A 19,425-nucleotide genomic window follows, 5' to 3' on the forward strand; every position below is an offset into this window, starting at 1 on the left:
TTTCTAAGATCACCTACAGTTTCTAAGCTCATCATTTTTTGTAGACAGTAGTATACTATCACAACCATGCCACTACTTGTTCAGCTGTTAACCAGTTGATGGGGATCCTTTCAATGTCCAGTTCTTTGCCACCACACAGAGAGCTGTTACAAACATTCTGTTCACATTCAAAGTTAAAATGACTATTTGTGAATTTCCCTTCATCTTATTTTTATTTAGTATTTTTCCTTCTCAGCCTCTCCTTTTACCCCTTTCCAGTTACCTTTTCGTTTCCCCTCACTCTTCTACCCCCTATTTTACCCCTCTCCAAAAGTTCCCCCACCCCTTCTCCACACTTCCCAATCTCATTCTACATACCCTTCATCCTCTCCCCCACCCTCCTGAATCCCAATCTATACAGCCTTTTGAAAGTCTCCCCCCTACCCTGTCTGTTTTCTCACCTTTCTACATGTCCAGAAGACTTTTACACCCTTCCAGATGCACATGTGGTTTACTCTTCAATCCAAGTGAGAATAAGGTTCTAACATTACCAGCTCTCCACCCTCCTGTTTCCTCTGTATTAGTTCTTCCTTTCATACCTCATTTTTACAAGGTAATTGCTCCCTTTTTCCGTTTCCTAGTGAATTTTGTTTTTTAGAATCACCCCATCATACACAACTCAGTCCCAACCTTTCTTTCAAACTGCTTTAGTAATGATAGTTTTTTTTAAGAACACTGGTAAGATTATCATACATATGATATGTAAGCAGTTTGACCTTAATGAGTGCTTATAATTAGTCTTTAATGTTTTCATTATATTTTTTCTTGATCTTTTATATTGACTTTTCTGTTAGCTTCTGGTCTTTTTGTCACAAGTACCTGAAAGTCTTTTAGTTCATCAAATGTCCTTTTTTTTCATGCAGGATTATATTCAACTTTGCTGGGTGAGTTATTCTTGGATGCAGCCTCAGCTATTTTGCTCTTCAAAATATAATTTTCCAAGATCTGTGGTCTTTTAGAGGAGAAGCTGCTAGTCTTATGAAGTCTTGACTGTCTCTCCACCATATTTATGTTGTTTTTTTGTTGTTGCTTTCAGTACTTTCCTCTTTACCTGGGAGTTTGGAAACTTGGCTCTCACATTCCTGTAAGTTTTCCTACTGGTAGGAAAACTTTCAGGTGATGAATTGTAGAGTTTTTTTTCTATTTCTACTTTATGCTGTTGTTCCAAAACTTCAGGACAATTTTCCTTAATAATTTCTTGTATTATTGTATCCAGATTCTTTTTTTTATCATAACTTTCAGATAGTCCAACAATTCTTATATTGTCTCTCCTCCATCTGTTCTCTAGATCAGTTGTTTTTCTAATGAGGTGTTTCAGATTCTCTTCTATTTTTTCTGTTTTTATTATTTCTTGGTGATTTTAATGTCATTCAATGTCACATATCCAGTTAAAGTTTTCAAGGAGTTCCTTCCTTAAGATTTTGTACCTCTTTTTCCAATTGATTAACTTTCTTTTTGTAATTTTTTTTGAATTGCTTTCTCTCTGCCCCCAATTTTTCCTTGATTTCTCTTAATTTTTGAATTCCTTTTTAAGTTCATCCAAGAACTCTTTTTGGGCTTGTGATGATTTGATGTTACTCTTTGGGGTAAGAATGGTTTTTTTAAACCTTACTATCTTCCTTTGAATATGAGTCCAAATCTTCTTTTACACCAAAGTGACCATCTATGGTTAGTGTCTGTTTCCTTTGCTTAATCATTTTTATTTTTGTTTTGTTGTTAGCATCATATTATTTAGCACTATTTTATTATAATCAGGTTTTATTCCCAAGTTGTGGGTAATGTTGCTGCAGGTCTTCATTACTGTTATTTTCTGAATTGTGCCAAGAGATTCAATCTCAGGGACTCCTTTCCTCCCCTACGTTGCAGTTAGGGCCCCCAGTCACACTGTCCCCAAAATGTTCTAGCCACCTGTGGTGCCTCACTCACCAGATGTGTACTTATTCCTCCTAGATCCCATGAACAGCCAGGAATCCCTTCTTGTCAGCATTGTTAAGCTTGGCTTCTGGGAACATCTAGAGGAGGAGGTCCTTCAGTCTTCCCTCGCTCAGCCATCTGCTGTTCTTTATGAGGCAAAAGTTCTTGATTTTTAGCTTCTGCTTTTTTATTTTGTTGTTGTTGTGTCCAACTGTTTGTGACCTCACTTGGGGTTTTCTTGGCAAAGATACTGGGTTAGTTTGCCATTTCCTTCTGCAGCTTATTTTACAAAATGAGGAAACTGAGACCAGTGGGGTTGAATGACTTGCCCAGGTTCACACAGCTAGCAAGTGTCTGAGGTCAGATTTAACATAGGAAGGTGAGTCTTTCTGACTCCAAGCCTGGTATTTTACCTACTGTGCCCCCTAACTGATTTATAATTTTTCTTTGCCTTGTAAATGGTCTGATTTTTAAAGGGAACTATGTGGTTCTTTCATACCATATGGTATGTTCTTTAACGTCACCTTAAAATGGTATGAGTCTTTCAACTCTAGTTCTCTACCATTTTGTTCAGATTTATATTTTCCTTTTCAAATATGTATTTTTTCTTTTTCCAGCTTTGAGAGAGGGATATTAAAATCTCCTGCAGTTACTGTTACTACTTTGTATTTCAGCTAATTTTTACTTTTTGAGTCTAGACATTATTCCATTTGGTGCATTTATGTTTAGTGTTAATGTTGGTCCATTGTCTGTGGTTCCTTTAAGCATTATACAGTCTGCTTGTTTAAATATTGAAATTACAAATTTGTATTTTTGCTGTTTCATAGAATGGGTCCAACTAATTATTTTGGATGGTATTTACTCAGTGCATAGTAAATTTTACTCTAATCTCTCATTTTTGTTCTGTTTATGTTTTCTTTTTAGATGCACTTCTTAAACACCATTTTGGATTTTACTTTCTTATTCATTGTTAATCATTGATTGTTTAAAGTTATGATTGTTAGGTTTGCGTTTTCTTCTTTTTAAAAAATCCCCTCCCTCTTTTATGACAGTATTTTGCCCTTATTTGTTTTCCTTAACCTGTTTTGTTTCTAATCTTATCCTTATTAGGTCATTCAGTCTCTGCTTATCCACCCTTTGTCTAATTATGTATGTCTCACCATCTTTTATTATCCCTTCTTTTCCCCTACACAGTTAAGTGATTAGTGTAAAATTTTCTCTGCCACCCTTTCTCCTTTCAAATGCATATTATTATTAGATTCTTTTCCCTGTAGTTTTTTAAAAGGAAAAACAGTTTGCGTCATTAATTCACTTTCAATTCTATTTTATTTTCTGATTCATGGATTGTACCTTCATTTGCTTTCTTTTTATTCTCTCTCTGTCCCTCATGAGGTTAAAGTTTCTGGAGAGTATCTGTTTTAAGCTCCCTTTTCTAACCAAATACTGCATGTTATTTTGAAAAAATAACTCTTGCCTCATCTTCTATTTTTCTCCTCTTCTTCATCCTTAGAAGTAATAATTTATGAGGGAAGCATTATCTAATAGAAAAAGCCCTGAATAGTAGAAATCACATTGTGTCTCTAATTTAGACCAGTCCTATCTTATGCTTTCTAAATAATCTGTACCTTTCCCAAAGACTGTGCCATCTCATCTCTAGTTCCTCCACCAGTATGAATACCAGTTGGCCTCAGCAACTCATCTCTTTTCCTTGGAGACACAAGGCTCACAAAATCCCCTCCCAGACTAAAAAAAAATCATGAAATCTTCTCCCAAACTAGGCACATACCTCCTCCTTAAAGAATACTTTTCTGCAGGATATTCTTTCTACTGTCTTCCACTTCTCCATGTTAAACTTCCATGTATCTCTTTCTCCTATTGGATTCAATTTTTCTCCTCTTCCATTTCTCCCTTTCTTGCTAAGAGACAGTAGGAATCTATTCTCTGGGCTTCAGTGTCCTAATTCATAAAAAGAGGGGGTTTTCTAGATGATAACTAAAGTCCTTTTCAGTTCTAGATTTATGATCCTGTTATAAAGATGAGGAATAGCTAAGAAGATAATATGCTTAACCAGGTGAGAATACCTCACTTGAATCAATCAAAGGCTTTAAACAATATTCAAAAGTTATTTATCAGTTTATAAGTCCTTAAAAGCCATTGAATAAATGGAATGATGTTGTATGAGAAATGCCTTTGGATTAGTTGAGAAGACTTTCTTATGCCTTATGGGGCATGTATAAAACCAGCAATCTTCTTTGGAATCAAATATTGAAAGGTTAAATAAGAGACAACTAGACACACTGAGGAAAAGTAACTTCTGTAAGGAAAAATATGATTCTAAGGAGCTCAGCAGAAAAATTACACCTTACCTAAGGATAACTTCATGAAAACCCCATCAAGGGGAGAGAAGGATTTGGAGGACCAGGAAGTTTAGTGGCATTAAAAAAGTGGCATTGAAAAAGAAGAAATACTGAATAAAACCAAAAATAGACTGAAAAGAGAATTGTTTCAAACGGTCCATTTTTGTATTGTAAATAACAAAAAGAAGCAAACACATTACAGTTAATACTTTAAAATACTTCATTAGCAGTTGAACAAACTGCATTTTATTTTGGATACCTATCAAATTAGAACGTCAGTCTACAACTAGTAAATCTTGGAAATGACTGAGCTACAGAAAGTACTGTAATTTCAAAGTAACATACATCTTTTTAAACATTTTTTTTATTCTTTGGTTCTCAAAGTTTATTTTTTAAAGTAATATTAGAACAAAAATTAAAGTGCTTGTAAAAGGAAATTAAACCAATTTAACACCATTGCAGATTACTTGTTTTTTTCCTAGCAATTATACTATTTTGCAGACCCAGCACAACCATGTCAGTTTTATTATGCTTTTCAAGAGACATTTTAATTTAAAATTCTTAACATAATAACTGGGAAAAGTAGAAAACCCCGAGTAGCATACTGTACCTTAAATTTAAAAGAAACTACTATTATTAGCTAGTAAATAGGTTTTGGGAGCATTCACTTATGCTATATGTCTGGGCCTCAGTTTTCTCTTCAGTAAAATGAACAAGGTAGACTAGACCTTTTAAATTTGTTATACTGTTGTTTGTTTCTCCAGCTCATGAAGTCCCAGCGTCAGATCATATTAGATCCTGGTCCTGACGTTGCTAAAAATCTTCCATATGGCTGTAAGGAATTATTATGAAAATACTGTCATCAATAAAATTTTCTTTTTCATTTTAAAGGAACTATAAAATCAGCATCTTACTCTTGACTTTGATAGATTATAAAACTGTCCCTGTTGTATATAAGGGAAACTTTTTAAGAATAGATGAATGAAAAATGATTTGGGACCAAGGTATTCTAAGAGATCTGTTGTAATGCTCTTATTCTTTACTGACACATGACATTACCAAGTGACCACTCCAACCTTCCACAAAGTAAGCAGAACTTGTTATTGGTTAACCATTTGATTACTAAAATTGCAATGAAGTCTGGAAATTTTCTGAAAGGTTCAGTAAGGGAAATTATCTCTCAGATTGGAAAATCCAATATTCTAGAGGGGCATGCAAACCAAATCAGACACCAGAAGATGTAATATAAATTAGTCAACAAATATTTTGAAAAACTGGGATTTCAAAGTTGAGATTTTAGTTGACTTGAAGGAAACCAAACAAACCAAGGGGCAGAGACAAGGACGGAGAGCGTTCCAGGCAAGGAGGCCAAAAGGGAAGGAGTTGGGATTCATTTTGTGTTGGAGGAGTGGGTAAGGCCTGTATTACTGTATCACAGAGTACATAGAAGGGAGTAAAGTGTAAGAAGATTTGAAAGCGTCTAGGTTTTAAAAGTCAAGCTGAAGATTATATTTTTGATTCTGGAGGTTAATCGGGAGATACTGGAGTTTATTGAATAGTGGAGCGATATGGCCAGGCTTGTGCTTTAGGAAGATCAGTTTGACAGCTGAATAAAGGATAGATTGGAGTGGGGAATGACTGACTAGTAGGCTGTTAAAATAGATCAAGGCTTGAGATGATGAGGACAGGGTGGAGGCAATGTGAGGAGAGAAGGGAAAATAATATGAGAGATGTACCGAGGGATAGCTGGATTTGACTTGTCAACAGATTGAATATGAAAGATGAGAGAGAGAGGAATCAAGGATGATTCCTAGATGTAATCCTGAGTGCCTAGAAGGACTGTGGTACTTCCCTTTTTTGGGTGGGTGGGGGCTGGCAGGGGAATAATTACTTCTATTTTGGACACATTGGGTTTTATGATATCTAAGGGAAATCTGATCAGAATGTCCTGTGGGCAGTTGGAGATTGGAAGTTAAGAGAGTAGTTAGGGCTGGATAAACAGATAAGAGAATTATCTCTACAAAGGTGATAAAGTGAACCCATGAGAGCTGATGAGATAATATGGAGGGAAAAGAGAAGTAGACCCAGGGCAGAGCCATAGAGGACACTCATGGTTAGTGGTGCAACCTGGATGAAGATCCAGCAAAAGAGGTCGAGAAGGAACTTTCCAGTAGGTAGGGGGAGAACCCAAAGAGTGTGGTATCATATAAACCTAGAAAGGTGATGTGGTAGTGGTGGTGGTGGTAGTAGTAGGAAGAAGAAGAAGAATGCTTTAAGTTTTGCAAAGAATTTTTACAAATATTAATCTTATTTTATCCTCACAATAGGTGGGGTTGTTGTGATAATATATTATGATATATATATATATATATACTAATATAGATTATTATAGTTAGTCTATAATATACTATAATATAATTATAATAAAACAATTGATTTAATAAAATAATTATAGTATTATAATATGTTATAATAGTAGATGTTATCTTTGTTTTACAGATTAGGAAACTGTGATAGAGTTTAAGTGACTTCCTTACGATCTGAGGCCAGGTCTTCCTGATTTTAGGTTCATCGGTTTCCTCCACTCGCTTCCTCTAGTAACTTTGCAGAGAGCAGCTTCATTTGAATAATGAACTTGGAAGGAATACTAGAGTTAAGAGATTGAGAGGAAAAGAAGTGGAGTCATTGATTGTGGGTGGCATTTTTAGAGTTTAGCCACAAAAGGAAAGAGAGATATGGGATGGATGGACCAAATAAGGACTTTTTTGAGTATGAAGAAAACATGGAAATGTTTCTAAGCAGCTACTTGAAATTAGTGAGGGCAGTGTTATGGGGAGGAGTAGACGGAATGGATCAGGGAGAAGGGCAGGAGTGAAGATGGAGAAGTTGTGAAGGACGTCCAGCTGATGTGAAGTGAGGAGAGGGGAGAGCCTTCTTGGAGAAGAGCCTCGATTCTCAGCTTAGAGAGTGGGAGAAAAAGTAGTTATGGGAGAGCTGAGGAGGAGTGAAAAGTTTTGGAAAAGCCCCCGTGGTGAATCTGACGGTAAACAGATAGGGAAGATTTTTGTAAGAAGATTGTCTTTTTGCAGTGAGGGCAGTTGAGATTATGTATCCTAAATTTGTAGTAGACCCAGTCAGCACCATTTTGTGAGTTTTCTCCATGATCGTTCAGCCACCTGTGAGTAGGAGTAGAGGTAATGGGCCTGAATAGACACACACCTAGACATTTGGTTGTATTTTTCACACATGCTTGTTTCTATGCAACATCTGTTTTTTATTATTAATAGGATCATAGATTGAGGTGTGGGAGAGACTAAAGAGGTCATTTAGTCCAGCCCCCTTGTTTTATGTATGAGGCAGCTGAGAACCAGAGGAGTGAAGTGACTGGCCCAGAGTCCCACAGGCACAATTTAAGGATTTGAACTGAGGTTCTGCCTCTAACACCAACGTTCCTTTGTCTCTTCCATTTTGAATCCTTTAACTTTCAATTCTTTGCAGCATGTTTTATCACCCCAGCGGGGTTAAACTCAAATAGAAATTGGGGCCACTAAACCATATGTAAGGATCTGTGGCTCACAAGTTGAGTTAGTTTTGAAATGTAATATCTGTTTTATTGTATTTTTTTGGTAAAGATTTTCAAATCACATTTTAATATGGTTCAGGCCGTTGGAGAGAGATTTTGACACCTCTGCCTTAGATAACTAGATTGTACAACCCACTGATTTTAAAAGCCAGGAAACTCAGACCCTGAGAACTTAATTGACTTGCCCAAGATCACACAGGTATTGAAGGTCCTTATTTAAGAAGTAGCAGAGCTAGGATAATACACCTAATTTGGCTATCAGGACATTCAAGTGGAAAGAAGAGACTAGGTAAAGTAGAAAGGGGTCGTGTTGGAAAGGGAATTAGTAGAATAAGAGATGAAAGTCTGTCACCAGAAATGAATCACTTATGTTCAGACTTCCCTACTTTTGCAAATGGGCAATAGCTTATTCACATAGTTTAGGTAGCTACCTGAAAATTACACCATAGCCTTGAATGAAGAGCTGTTTGAAAGTGGAATGTATGGATGCCTTTGTGAGGCATCTCCCTCTAGGAAAGTTTTTGAACAGTGTCAGATCACAGTGGGGGGAGGCTGCAGAGGTGGTAATTCCTGTATTAGATGGGATGACAGACTAGCCTCCAAGGTCCCTTCCAATTTTGAGATCGCTTGACTCTATATAATAGCTTTCTTTTTTCCTCTTAAAACTTGTCTCTTAGTTCTAAAGGATATAGATTATAGAAATCTATAGGACAAATAAAAATCTGTTATTACCTAACAGCTTAGTTGGATCATAAACTGAGAGAATGTACATAACCAGTTTTTCTATAATATGTCCTTAGTGTTAAACTGGAAGATTTTTGCAATTGCGCTGGCCACTTGAGAACATCATTTTTGCTATTTATAGGCTCTCTTTCAACAAATAATGAGATCTCACAATTTTGCTAGGTTTTCATTATGTCACTACTTAGCATATACTTATTTTCAAGCCTTTTGTTTCAGAAGGCTTCAATTGCAATGTTGACTTTGCTTTTTTCAGTGTTAATTTTGCTTTGTCAATGCTGCCCTTCCTTCGAAGAGTACAATATACCTAGAATTGTGAATTTTTAAATAAGAAGGAACAGAGGAGAAGAGAAATAAATTATGTGTTACACCCAAGCTCAGTCAGTATAGGACTGTTTTCACCATCTTGTGACATAGCGAAAAATGAGAAAAGGCACTCCAGTTAGTTACAACATTTTATGAGATGACCAACAAGATGTACATTAATTTTAAAATTACAGTGAATTAAATCTCATTTGTTTTGAAACCATTTTAAGAATCTTAGGCTAGATTATTCCTTTAAGTAGCTAGAAATACTCTCATGTAGTACAGAATGAAAACTGGAAACCACTTCTGTAGTCAACCTAAACCTTAACTGAGTTTTATAAATGTAGTACAAAAGCAAAGCATAAATTACAGGATTAAATAAGGTGAAACCAAATAATGCCCCTTTTTTTGTTTCCTATAGCATTAATAATCTGAAATGTATAATTTTATACTTGGTTTTATAATGCATTATTTTCTAGTATCTTATATTTAAACTTTGTATTCCCAGTAAAATTATAGGTTCCTTAAGGACTTTATCTGTGGCTCCTAACACAGAACTTAATTCACAGCTGAGGCTTTACTAACCAGCAGGTATTTATTGGATATCTACCAAACACTAGGACATTTGTAACTGTTAGCCACAATAAAACTTGACTATAGTGTCTAGCAGCTATGGGAACTTCCTTCGATTCTTTTTAAATTTAAGGTTGTAGGGGTGTGTGTGTGGGTGTGTGTGTACACATATGTACATACACAGACATAGATACACACTTATACACATATCTAAACATGTATTCAACTGAAGATCAAGAAACTTGATTCTGTCATTCAGCTTGTTTCCACATCTGTGTTATTCATTCCAAGGGAATTTTTCCAGGAAGAAAGGAAAACATCTTTATACCTTTTTGTTGGCAGTCCTCTTACAGTCTATGAAATTTTTTAAGATTCTATTTTTTTTTTTAACCTGGAAGATTTCTAATAGCACTCAAGATTTAATAGTACTAAATCAGCTTTTGCTGAGCATCAGTACTATGAGACAGTATCAATATTAGATAATAAGTCAAGGAAGTCTTTGAAAATCTTTTAAAAATGATATTGTTGCCAACTCTTTGTTTTGCCTGATTTTGATTAGGTGCTCTGCTTATTTTCCTTTTTGTTGTGACAGTTTTGCTTATTTTGTCATTCTTGGCATTAGGTGGGGAGGGCAAGGAAAATCAAGTGAAGTAATTTGAATAAGATGTATAGATTCTAGGACTGAGACTTAACTAAATTACTGTGGGTTTTTCAAAAGTAAACTATAGATTTTGTTTGCATATTCAATCCAGAATTCCCTTTTGTGTGCTGCAAATATTCCAGAGTTAAGTATATGCTATTTATAAATAGCTAGTAATTTCACGGTGGTAGAAGGCATGAAAAGTATAGTTCTAAACAGTTCAGAGGGGGAAACATTTTAGGTTGAGTTAAATAGCAAGGTTTTTAGGGGAGCTATTTAGTTAGAAAAATCATGATGCCATTTATTCATTTATTCATGAGTCACTTTGGGCCACATTTCATTTAAAACTAATGAAACTTTTTGTTTGTTTGTCTTATAGATCTGAAACGGGAAGCCAGTATCTGTCATATGCTGAAGCATCCACATATTGTGGAACTGTTGGAGACATATAGCTCAGATGGAATGCTTTATATGGTTTTTGAATTGTAAGTGTAAAGAGTTTTAACTTGATTGATTTTTTTTTTAAAATATTTGGAGTGACTTTTGGGATAAAACCAAGAACTTTCCTCTTAAATATAACAAAATTGAGAATACTTCTCTAATAATGTGAAAGTGGAGTGATTGAAAAAAATAATAGAAAAATAAAATACTGATCATTTACTGTTGAAAGTTTACATTTGTTGTACTTAATGAAAGGTTAAATCATGACATTCAAACCATCTTACAATATTTACAGAAGTCAGACATTATAATTATTGTATTTTAAAGTTTTCTCCAGATTAAATCATTTCTTAATTGCTAGATTCAGTGGCCTTTCCTTAATGCTTGTCCTTCTTGACCTTTCTGCACCTTTGACACTGCTGACCATCCCCTTGCCTTGAGTATTCTCTCTTTCTCTAGCTTTTTGTTTGCATCCTACTCTGCCTTGGTCCTCCTCTATTCCTTTTCAGTTTTATTTGCTTCTGTGTTCTGATACCATACGTGTTACAGGGCTCTATCCTGAGATCTTTGCTTTTCACCTCCATACTCCTTTCTCAGCTTCCATGAACTCTACTGTTATCTCTGTGTAGATGGCTGCACCGGGTAGTCAGTGGGTAGAGCACTGGGCCTGGAGAATGGAGTTCAAATCCTGTCCTATGTATGTGGATGGCTGCTATATCAATAGACACTTTAAAGTTCCTACTAGCACCTATATTCTGGAGATGCAGTGACAAAATCTCGGGAAAATTACATTCTATCAAGGGAGACAATATGTAAGTGTTTGAAGAAGTAGATACAGAGTAATTGCAAAGTAAGTGCAGTGCAGTTTTGGACAGACCCTCATCTCTTAAGCTCTAGTCCTGTACTACTACCTCCTGGACATCTTGACTTGGCCATCTTCAACTCAGCATGTCTAAAGCAGAACTCCTTCCTCCATCTCCCAAATTCTCCTCTTCTTCTAACTGACCTGTTTGTCTTGAGAGCACTGCCATCTGGTCCCCTAGGTTCATAGCCTTGAGATTATCCTCAACCCTTCATTCTCCTGCTCTTATAACCAAATATTTGCTAGTTCTCACCTACCGACAGAAAATCTTACATTCAGTCCTCCTTTGCCCTAAGTCAGCTGCCACTCCAGTTAAAGTCTTCACCACTTTTATCTCAACTACTGTATTAGCCTCCTTATTGGTCTCCTTTTCTCTGGTCTTGCCCCTCTTTAGTCCATCTTCCATTTGGTTGTCCACTTGATGTTCCTGAAATACCAGCTTGACATTGCCACTTCCCTATTCAAGAAGCTTCATTGGCTCTTAATTTCAAAGCCCTTCCTAAGTCATTTTCTCCAGACTTATTTCATATTATGTTGCCTTGTACAGTCAAACTGGTCTACTTACTGTTCTCATACATTGCACCCTCAGCTGCTTCAGAACCTTAGTATGGGCTTTTTCTCAGTGCTTGGCATGTTTTTTCTCCGTATCTTACCTCTTGGAATTCTTAGTTTCTCCTTTTGGCTTAGCTCCAGTACATGTTACTCTATGATGCCGTTTTTGATCTCCCCACTAAATAATGTTCTCCCTTCCCTCCTTTCACTTCCATGACTGAGAGGGTCATTTGGAGCTGGATTGTACAGGACTTTAAATACCAGTCTAAAGAATTTGTATATTTATCTCAGAGATAGTATGGAACTACTTCATAGTATTGGGCAGGGACATGAAATAGAGTTGTGCTAAGGAGAGCCAAGAAAAAAATACCCTCAATGGCCTCAAGGAGCTTATACTATTAGACTAGAATGTATGATGGCAGAAAAGAGATATCTTGACAGAGTGGTTTAGGAAAAATTTAAAGAGGAAGAGAATACTCACAGCTAAGGGGCGAACAGGGGTTTATGGAGGTGGTGGCAAGTGAACTGAGCTTAAGGAGAGGGATGAGGGGTGTGAAAGGTAGAGGTGAAAAAAGAATACATTACAAGCATAGGGAAGCTGTCCATTTTGAAAAATCACAGGTGAGAAACAGCTTTCTAAATCTGGGGAATAAGTAGTGATCCAGTTTGTCTCAATGTTAGAGTTCCTGAAGAAGAATGAGAAATAAAGCTGAGAAGCTAGCTTGTAGACAGATTGTTGAGAACCCTAAATGCCAGTCAGAGAGTTCATATTTTATCTTAGAGGCAGTTTGGAGTCACTGGTATGTATTTAATTAATCAGTAAACATTTAGTAATTGACTAGTATGTGTCAGACGTTGTGCTAAACTCTTGTGATACAGAGGCGAGAGATAGTCCCTCCCCTCGGAAAGCTTAAAATCTAATCAGGGAGACGGCATGCAAACACATGCATACAAAGCAGGCTATATATGAGATAAATATGAAGTAACAGAGGGAAGGCACTCATTAAAAGAGATTGTGGAAGGTTTCCTATAGGAGGTAAGATTTTAATTGGGACTTAAAGGAAGCCAGGGAGGTCAGCAGTAAGAGAAGAGGGAGAGTGATACCTCTAGCCTGGAGGACAGCTAGAGAAAAGGATCCAGTCAAAAGGTTCTTGTTTCTGGCGTAGCCAGGAGGCCGTTCTCACTGGATCAAAGTTTATGTGTTGAAGGAGAATGAGGTGTAAGAAGACTGGAAAGACAGAAGGAGACTGGTTTATGAGGGGCATTGAGAGAAGTGACTTTCTCGAACTTGTGATTTAACAAGGTTATTTAGAAGTTATTGGGAGGACTGGGAAGTAGGAAAACCTCTACTAGGGGCAAGAAGCAAGAGACTCAGGGCAGGAGTGGGGAGTGGGGATGTGGGTGGGCCTGGATAACAGTAGATATGTACAATACATATTCAAAGTTGTTTTACATTAATTCTAGCAGTTTCTTTTATCCTTCATAATCTGGCTTTACCTTAGTCACATCTGTGCCAGATGGCTTCAACATTAGGGCAGCATTCTTTTCCAAAAGATGTCTGACTTTTCCTTTTCCAGGTACAGGGGTTGAAAAAACCAGTTGCCTTCTTCACTTGTGGCTAAGCTCTACTTAGTAGGTTATTACATGTTTCCCATAGAGCCAATGGCCTCCCCGGGTTAGCATACAGATACCAGCTGTAGTTTGCTTCCAGTTGTTGTAAGCTTAGGAAGCTTTAGAAGGGAAGATACTAGCAGCTGTCTGGTTCCCAGTTATGGAAGGGTCCACTTCTGAAAGTGGCATTTGATTTTTTAAAAAATTATTTCTTTTTATTCTGAACTTAATAAATGCTAAATAAAATGGGCATTTCTATGCATAGAACAGAAAAAGATTACATATGAAATTACATAGTAAATACAGGATAGCTTTCAAAGCTATCCTACTTGTTGGTGATTCTTTATTTTAGCTGATTTTTTTTTTTTAAAGATGCTTCAAAGATCCTCCTTTCTTTTTCTTTACTTTTCTTTTCTGGGAGAGTGTAACCCAGCTCTTACAGCAAAGAAAAAAAAGAGAACCAAGCCCATGTAAGAAATAAGCATAGTGAAACAAAACAAATTACCAGTCCTACAAATGTATGTTTTATTCTGTACCTCTGCTAAGAGATAGATAGCATGTTTCATCGTTAACCCTCTGTAATCATGGAAGTAGTGGGAGCTATTTGAATTTGTTGAATAAGGGAGTTATACGGTAAAAATTGCTTTTGGAAAATTATTTTACCATCCACTGTAGAAGGTGGCTTGGAGTGGTGTTGATACTTGAGCCTGGGAAATCAAACAGATGGTTTTAATACTGTCGGTAGGAGATGATAAGGACCTAAATTAGTGACTATGTGAATCAAGAGAAGAGGACATATATAAGAGATGTCGTGGATACAGAGAACACAAGATTTGGCAGCAGATTAGTTGTGTAGGGCAATTGCAAGTGAGGAGAAGAGGATGGTATCAAACTTGAGAACTTGGGTAAATGGAAGCATGACGGTGCCCTGAACATTAATAGGCAAATTCACAAGATGGGTAGTTTTGGGAGGTGGACTGCAAGGTGTTGTGTTTTGGTCATCTTGAATTTGAGATGTGTAGTGTCGAAGTGTCTAAGAAGCAGTTGATGATTCAAAAGTAGAACTCAGGAGAGAGACTAGATTCGGCTTTGCATGTCTAAAAGTTATCTACATAGAGATTGTAACAGAATAATTGGAAGCTAAGGAGCTTGCTGAGAGAGTATAGAGAAACAAAAAAGGGCCTGGAGCATCAACTTGCAAAGTAGTGGGGGGTGATATTATTAATGAACCGACCAGTCAGAGAGGGAGGAGGAGAACCAAGAGAGGGAAATAGTAAAGGTGATCAAGGAATGTTCCCACTCACACCATGGGACTAATGAGTTGAGTGGTATGAGTCAAGGTAGTGTTGGAAAGGATATCTAGGGATGCATCATCATTTAGAGGTGCTAGGTCTTAGGGATTACAAGAAGCTGGGAGGATCTAGAAAGGAAGTGGTCTAAAATAAAGGAAGTTAGCTGAGATATATACATATACATACATATATACATATACACATACACATATACATACACACAGACACACACACATGCATGCATACATACATATAAGAATTTCAGAGTGCATAGTAGAACAGAATGGCAGCTCTGTAGTTGAATATTAACCTGAGAAGAGTTGAGGGGGATAGGAATGATGGTGCAGACAAATGGATGTAGGGAAAGAAGTGCTTCAGATATTGTGAGATCACTGGGAGAGGAAGAGAGGGTGAGGGTATGTTAACCATTAGGGAATGACTCCAGATAAAGTATTAATGGATTGGAGTAGGCCCCATGATGAATTCAGGTGTTTAGAAGGTTCAGGGACTCTTGGTAGTGAGGGAGATGAGCAAGGCTCAGTGTTAGCCTTTCCTTGTATCCTCAATGCTTAGCTCACTGCCAGGAATATGTAGGATGCACTTAATGTAATGCTTGTGTTTCTGTGCCTCTAGAAGCCTAGCTATGTGTTAAGAAATGGATATGTATTTGGGTCTCTTTCTAGCAAGAGAATGATCTGGAAGTGGTATGTCAGGGCATTAGAGCCAAGCCTAGAATGGGAAACAGACCTTGGTAGTGTGGTTTCCCATGGCCTCTGGGAGCCTAACGAGGGTTTTGTCGCAGAGGAGAGCCTTGCTTAGCAGCAGGTATGAGCGAGGTTTGCCACTGTTATGTTCTTGGAGACTTGGGGAATATTGTGAAGATGGAGTTTGGTTGTGTTTCCAGGTATCTCTTTATACCTCAATTTGCTCAGGTGTAAGATGAGGGATTGGAGCAGACAACCGCTGACGTTTTCAGTTCTGGTGTCATTCAGTTTTATGCTGGTTCCTATTTTTATTCTCGGAGAATGCTTGGTTAGTATCATTGCTTAAAGTATTATTAAAATTGTATTACAGTTTAATGTAACATTTGCAAGTAATTCTTATGAATCATGGTTTTGGGGGCAAATTAAGGAAATTTTATATTTAATATTAGAATTTCGTTGTGTTTGCTGTTTATATAGCAGGTTAATTTTAGCTCACATTTTGGGAGCAGGTAGCACATTTAGGATTTCATGTAACTAATTTTTTAAATGTTGTATTTGCAGTGATTAAATTGCAGGGTTTTCATACATTAAGACTTCATTAAAGTTCAGTTTTTACCAAGGAAATACTTTTTATGTCAATCCAAATCACTTGAAATTACATTTTAAAAAAGACATTTGAATTGGTTAATACTATATATTAGGAATGCTTTTCATAAATACTGATAATAAAACATGTCCTCGCAGAATTAAGTGACGAAACCTAGAAGTGAGTTATTAACTTAATTTCATAGTTCCTGAAAAGTGTTCAGAGATGAAATAGTGTGTTGGCACAAATGGCAACTTCTAGAACTCTTAGCCAACAGATAGATGGCAAGAGGGTCACACAGCTGATCAGAACGAGATTACAGGAGCCCCATTTCTGGCACTGGGTATAGGATTCTGTTGCATTGGCTCATACATGGATCTAGGTTGCAATCCCAGGGGGAGTAGAAGCATTTAGCACACAAGAATTTGTGACCACAGGAGAGCGGGGACCCTGGTCACAGTTGCCAGCAGAAAAGAATGCTTGTGGTCACTCACAGATGAGAACACAGTCCAGGAGAGTAGTAAACACACTTCCCCATAGATCATACCAACATGAAAGAGCTTAAAACTTACAGAACCCCCACAACTAGCTCTGAAGGCAATTGCACATAAAACCTGAAGCTTGGGACAGCGCTCTGACTTCAACCCTCGGAACACAGCTCGACTTTAACATAAAGTTAAAAGTCAAGAAATAGGCTAAAAAAATGAGCCGACAACAAAAATACATCCTAACCACACTAAGTTACTATGGTGACAGGGAGGATGAAAAAGCAAACTCAAAACTGCTGTATCTAAAGCCTCAAAAGTGTGAATTGGTTTGAGGCCCAAAAAGAATTCTGGACAACCTCAACCTTTTCAAAATCAAAAAGAAAGGTAGAGGAAAAATTTGGAAAAGAAATGAGTGATGCAAGAAAATAATGAAAAAGATTTAACTTCTTGGTAAAGGAGGCACACATACAAACGCACACATGCGCGCGCGCGCGCACACACACACACACACACACACACACACCACTAAAGAAAATAACACCTTAAAAACCAGGATCGTAAAAGAGGCACAAAAATTCAATGAAGAGAACACCTTAAAAAGCAGAATTGGCCAAATGGCAAAAGATATAAAAAAATTCACAAAAGAGAATTGGCCACATGGAAAAGAGACATACAAAAATTCACTGAAGAAGAACATACTCCTTAAACACAAAATGGAGGAGATAGAAAAGGTCACTGAAGAAAATAATTCTTTAAAAAAATAGAATTGGGCAAATGGAAGCTAATGATGCCATGAGACATCAAGAAACAATAAATCAAAATCAAAAGAATGAACTCCTTAGAAAAACAAGTGATTTGGCAAATAGATCCAGGAGAGATCATTAAAGAATTATTGGACTGCCTGAAAGCCAGGCTCGAAAAGCAAAATCCCTAGACATCGTCTTCCAAAAAATTATCAAGGAAACCTGCCCTGATAGTCTAGAACCAGAGGGTAAAATAGAAATTGAAAGAACCCACCAATCACTTCCTGAAAGAGATTCCAAAATGAAAAACACCCAGGAGTATTATAGCCAAATTCTAGAATTCCCAGGTCAAGGAGTAAATAGTACAAGGAGCCAGAAGGGAATAATTTAAATATTTTGAAGCCACAGTCAGGACAACGCAAGATTTAGCAGTGTCTATATTAAAATATCTAAGGGCATGGAATATGATGGTCTGGAGGGCAAAGGAGTGGCAAGGATTACAACCAAAACTCACCTACCCAGCAAAACTTAACTGTAAACCTTCAGGGCATGAAGTGGATATGCACTTTCACACATTCCTGATGAAAAGACCAGAGCTGAACAGAACATTTGACTTTCAGGCGCAAGGACACTCAGGATAAGTATAAAAAGGTAAACAGGAAAGAGAAATCCTGTTATTTAATAAGTGTAAACTGTTTACATTCCTACATGGGAAGATGATACTATAACTCCTAAGAACTTTTCTCATTATTAGGGCAGTTAAAAGAACTATACATTAGAAGAAATATACATGGAGGGCACAGTGTGAGTTGAATATGATGGAATGATTATCTTTTTAAAATGATTCTTTTTTTCAAAAAAATAAGGGGTGAGAAAGAGAAATGTACTGGGAGGAGAAATGGAGAGGTAGAATGAGGTAAATTATCTCACATAAAAGAGGCACAAGGAGCTTTTACAGTGGAGGGAAAGACAGGGGAGATAGGCAGGAGCACTTGAACCATACTCTTATTGGAATTGACTCAGAAAGGGAGTAATATACACACTCAGCTGAGTATAGAACTCTGTCTTGCCCTACAGGAACATAGGAAGGGAAGAGGATACCATAAGAGAGGGTCTGATAGAAGGGAGGGTGGATTGGGGGAGCAGTAGTCAGAAGCAAAACCATTTTGGGGATAGACAGGGTGAAAGAAGATGGATAAACAGGAGGAAATAGAATGGAGGGAAATATAGTTAGTAATCATAACTATGAAAAAGATTTTACAGTTTCTCTGATAAAGGCCATATTTCTCAAACATATAGGAGTCAAATTTATAAGAATATAGGTCATTCCTCAATCAATAAATAGTCAAAGAATATAAATAGGCAGCTTTCAGATAGTGTAGTGATAGCTGTCTGTTGTTAAATGGGGAAAAATGCTTTAAATCACTACTGATTAGAAAAATGCAAATTAAAATAACTCTGAGATACCACCCTACACCTGTCAGATTGGCTAATATAAAAAGGAAAATGACCAGTGTTGGAGGGAACATAGAGATATTGAGACGTTATAACACTGTTGCTGGAGTTGTGAACTGATACAACCATTTGGAGAGCAGTTTGTAATTATGCCCAAAGGGATATAAAACTGCATACCCTTTGACCCAGCAATACCATTACTAGGTCTTTATTCCAAAGAGTTAAAAAAAAGAGGCAAAAGACCTATGTGTACACAAATGTTTATTAGCAGCTCTTTTAGCAATGGCAAAGAATTGGAAATTGAAGGTATTCCCAACCATTGGGGAATGGATGAACAAGTTGTGGTGTATGACTGTGATAGAGTATTATTGTGCTGTAAGAAATTATAAGCAGGATGCTCTCAGAAAAACCTGGAAAGGCTGATATGAACTATTGCAAAGTGAAGTGAATTGGACCAGGACAGCATTTTATACAGGGCAATACGGTGAGATGGTCAGCTGTGAATGACTTGGCTATTCTCAGCAATGCAGTGATCCGA

General features: G+C 37.0%; 1 protein-coding gene across 10 annotated transcripts in view; it reads left to right on the forward strand.

The window, feature by feature from the left end:
• Nucleotides 1-19,425, forward strand: part of CASK (calcium/calmodulin dependent serine protein kinase) — a 436,118-nt gene that overhangs the window by 177,314 nt on the left and 239,379 nt on the right. For all 10 annotated transcript variants that reach the window (XM_072615124.1, XM_072615127.1, XM_072615128.1 and 7 more), the window contains one exon: nt 10,533-10,638. In XM_072615124.1, the coding sequence (XP_072471225.1) occupies nt 10,533-10,638 (106 nt within the window). The remainder of the gene's footprint in view (nt 1-10,532; nt 10,639-19,425) is intronic.

Source organism: Notamacropus eugenii, chromosome 5 (genome assembly GCF_028372415.1).
Source record: "Notamacropus eugenii isolate mMacEug1 chromosome 5, mMacEug1.pri_v2, whole genome shotgun sequence".
In the NCBI taxonomy this organism is placed as follows: domain Eukaryota; kingdom Metazoa; phylum Chordata; class Mammalia; order Diprotodontia; family Macropodidae; genus Notamacropus; species Notamacropus eugenii.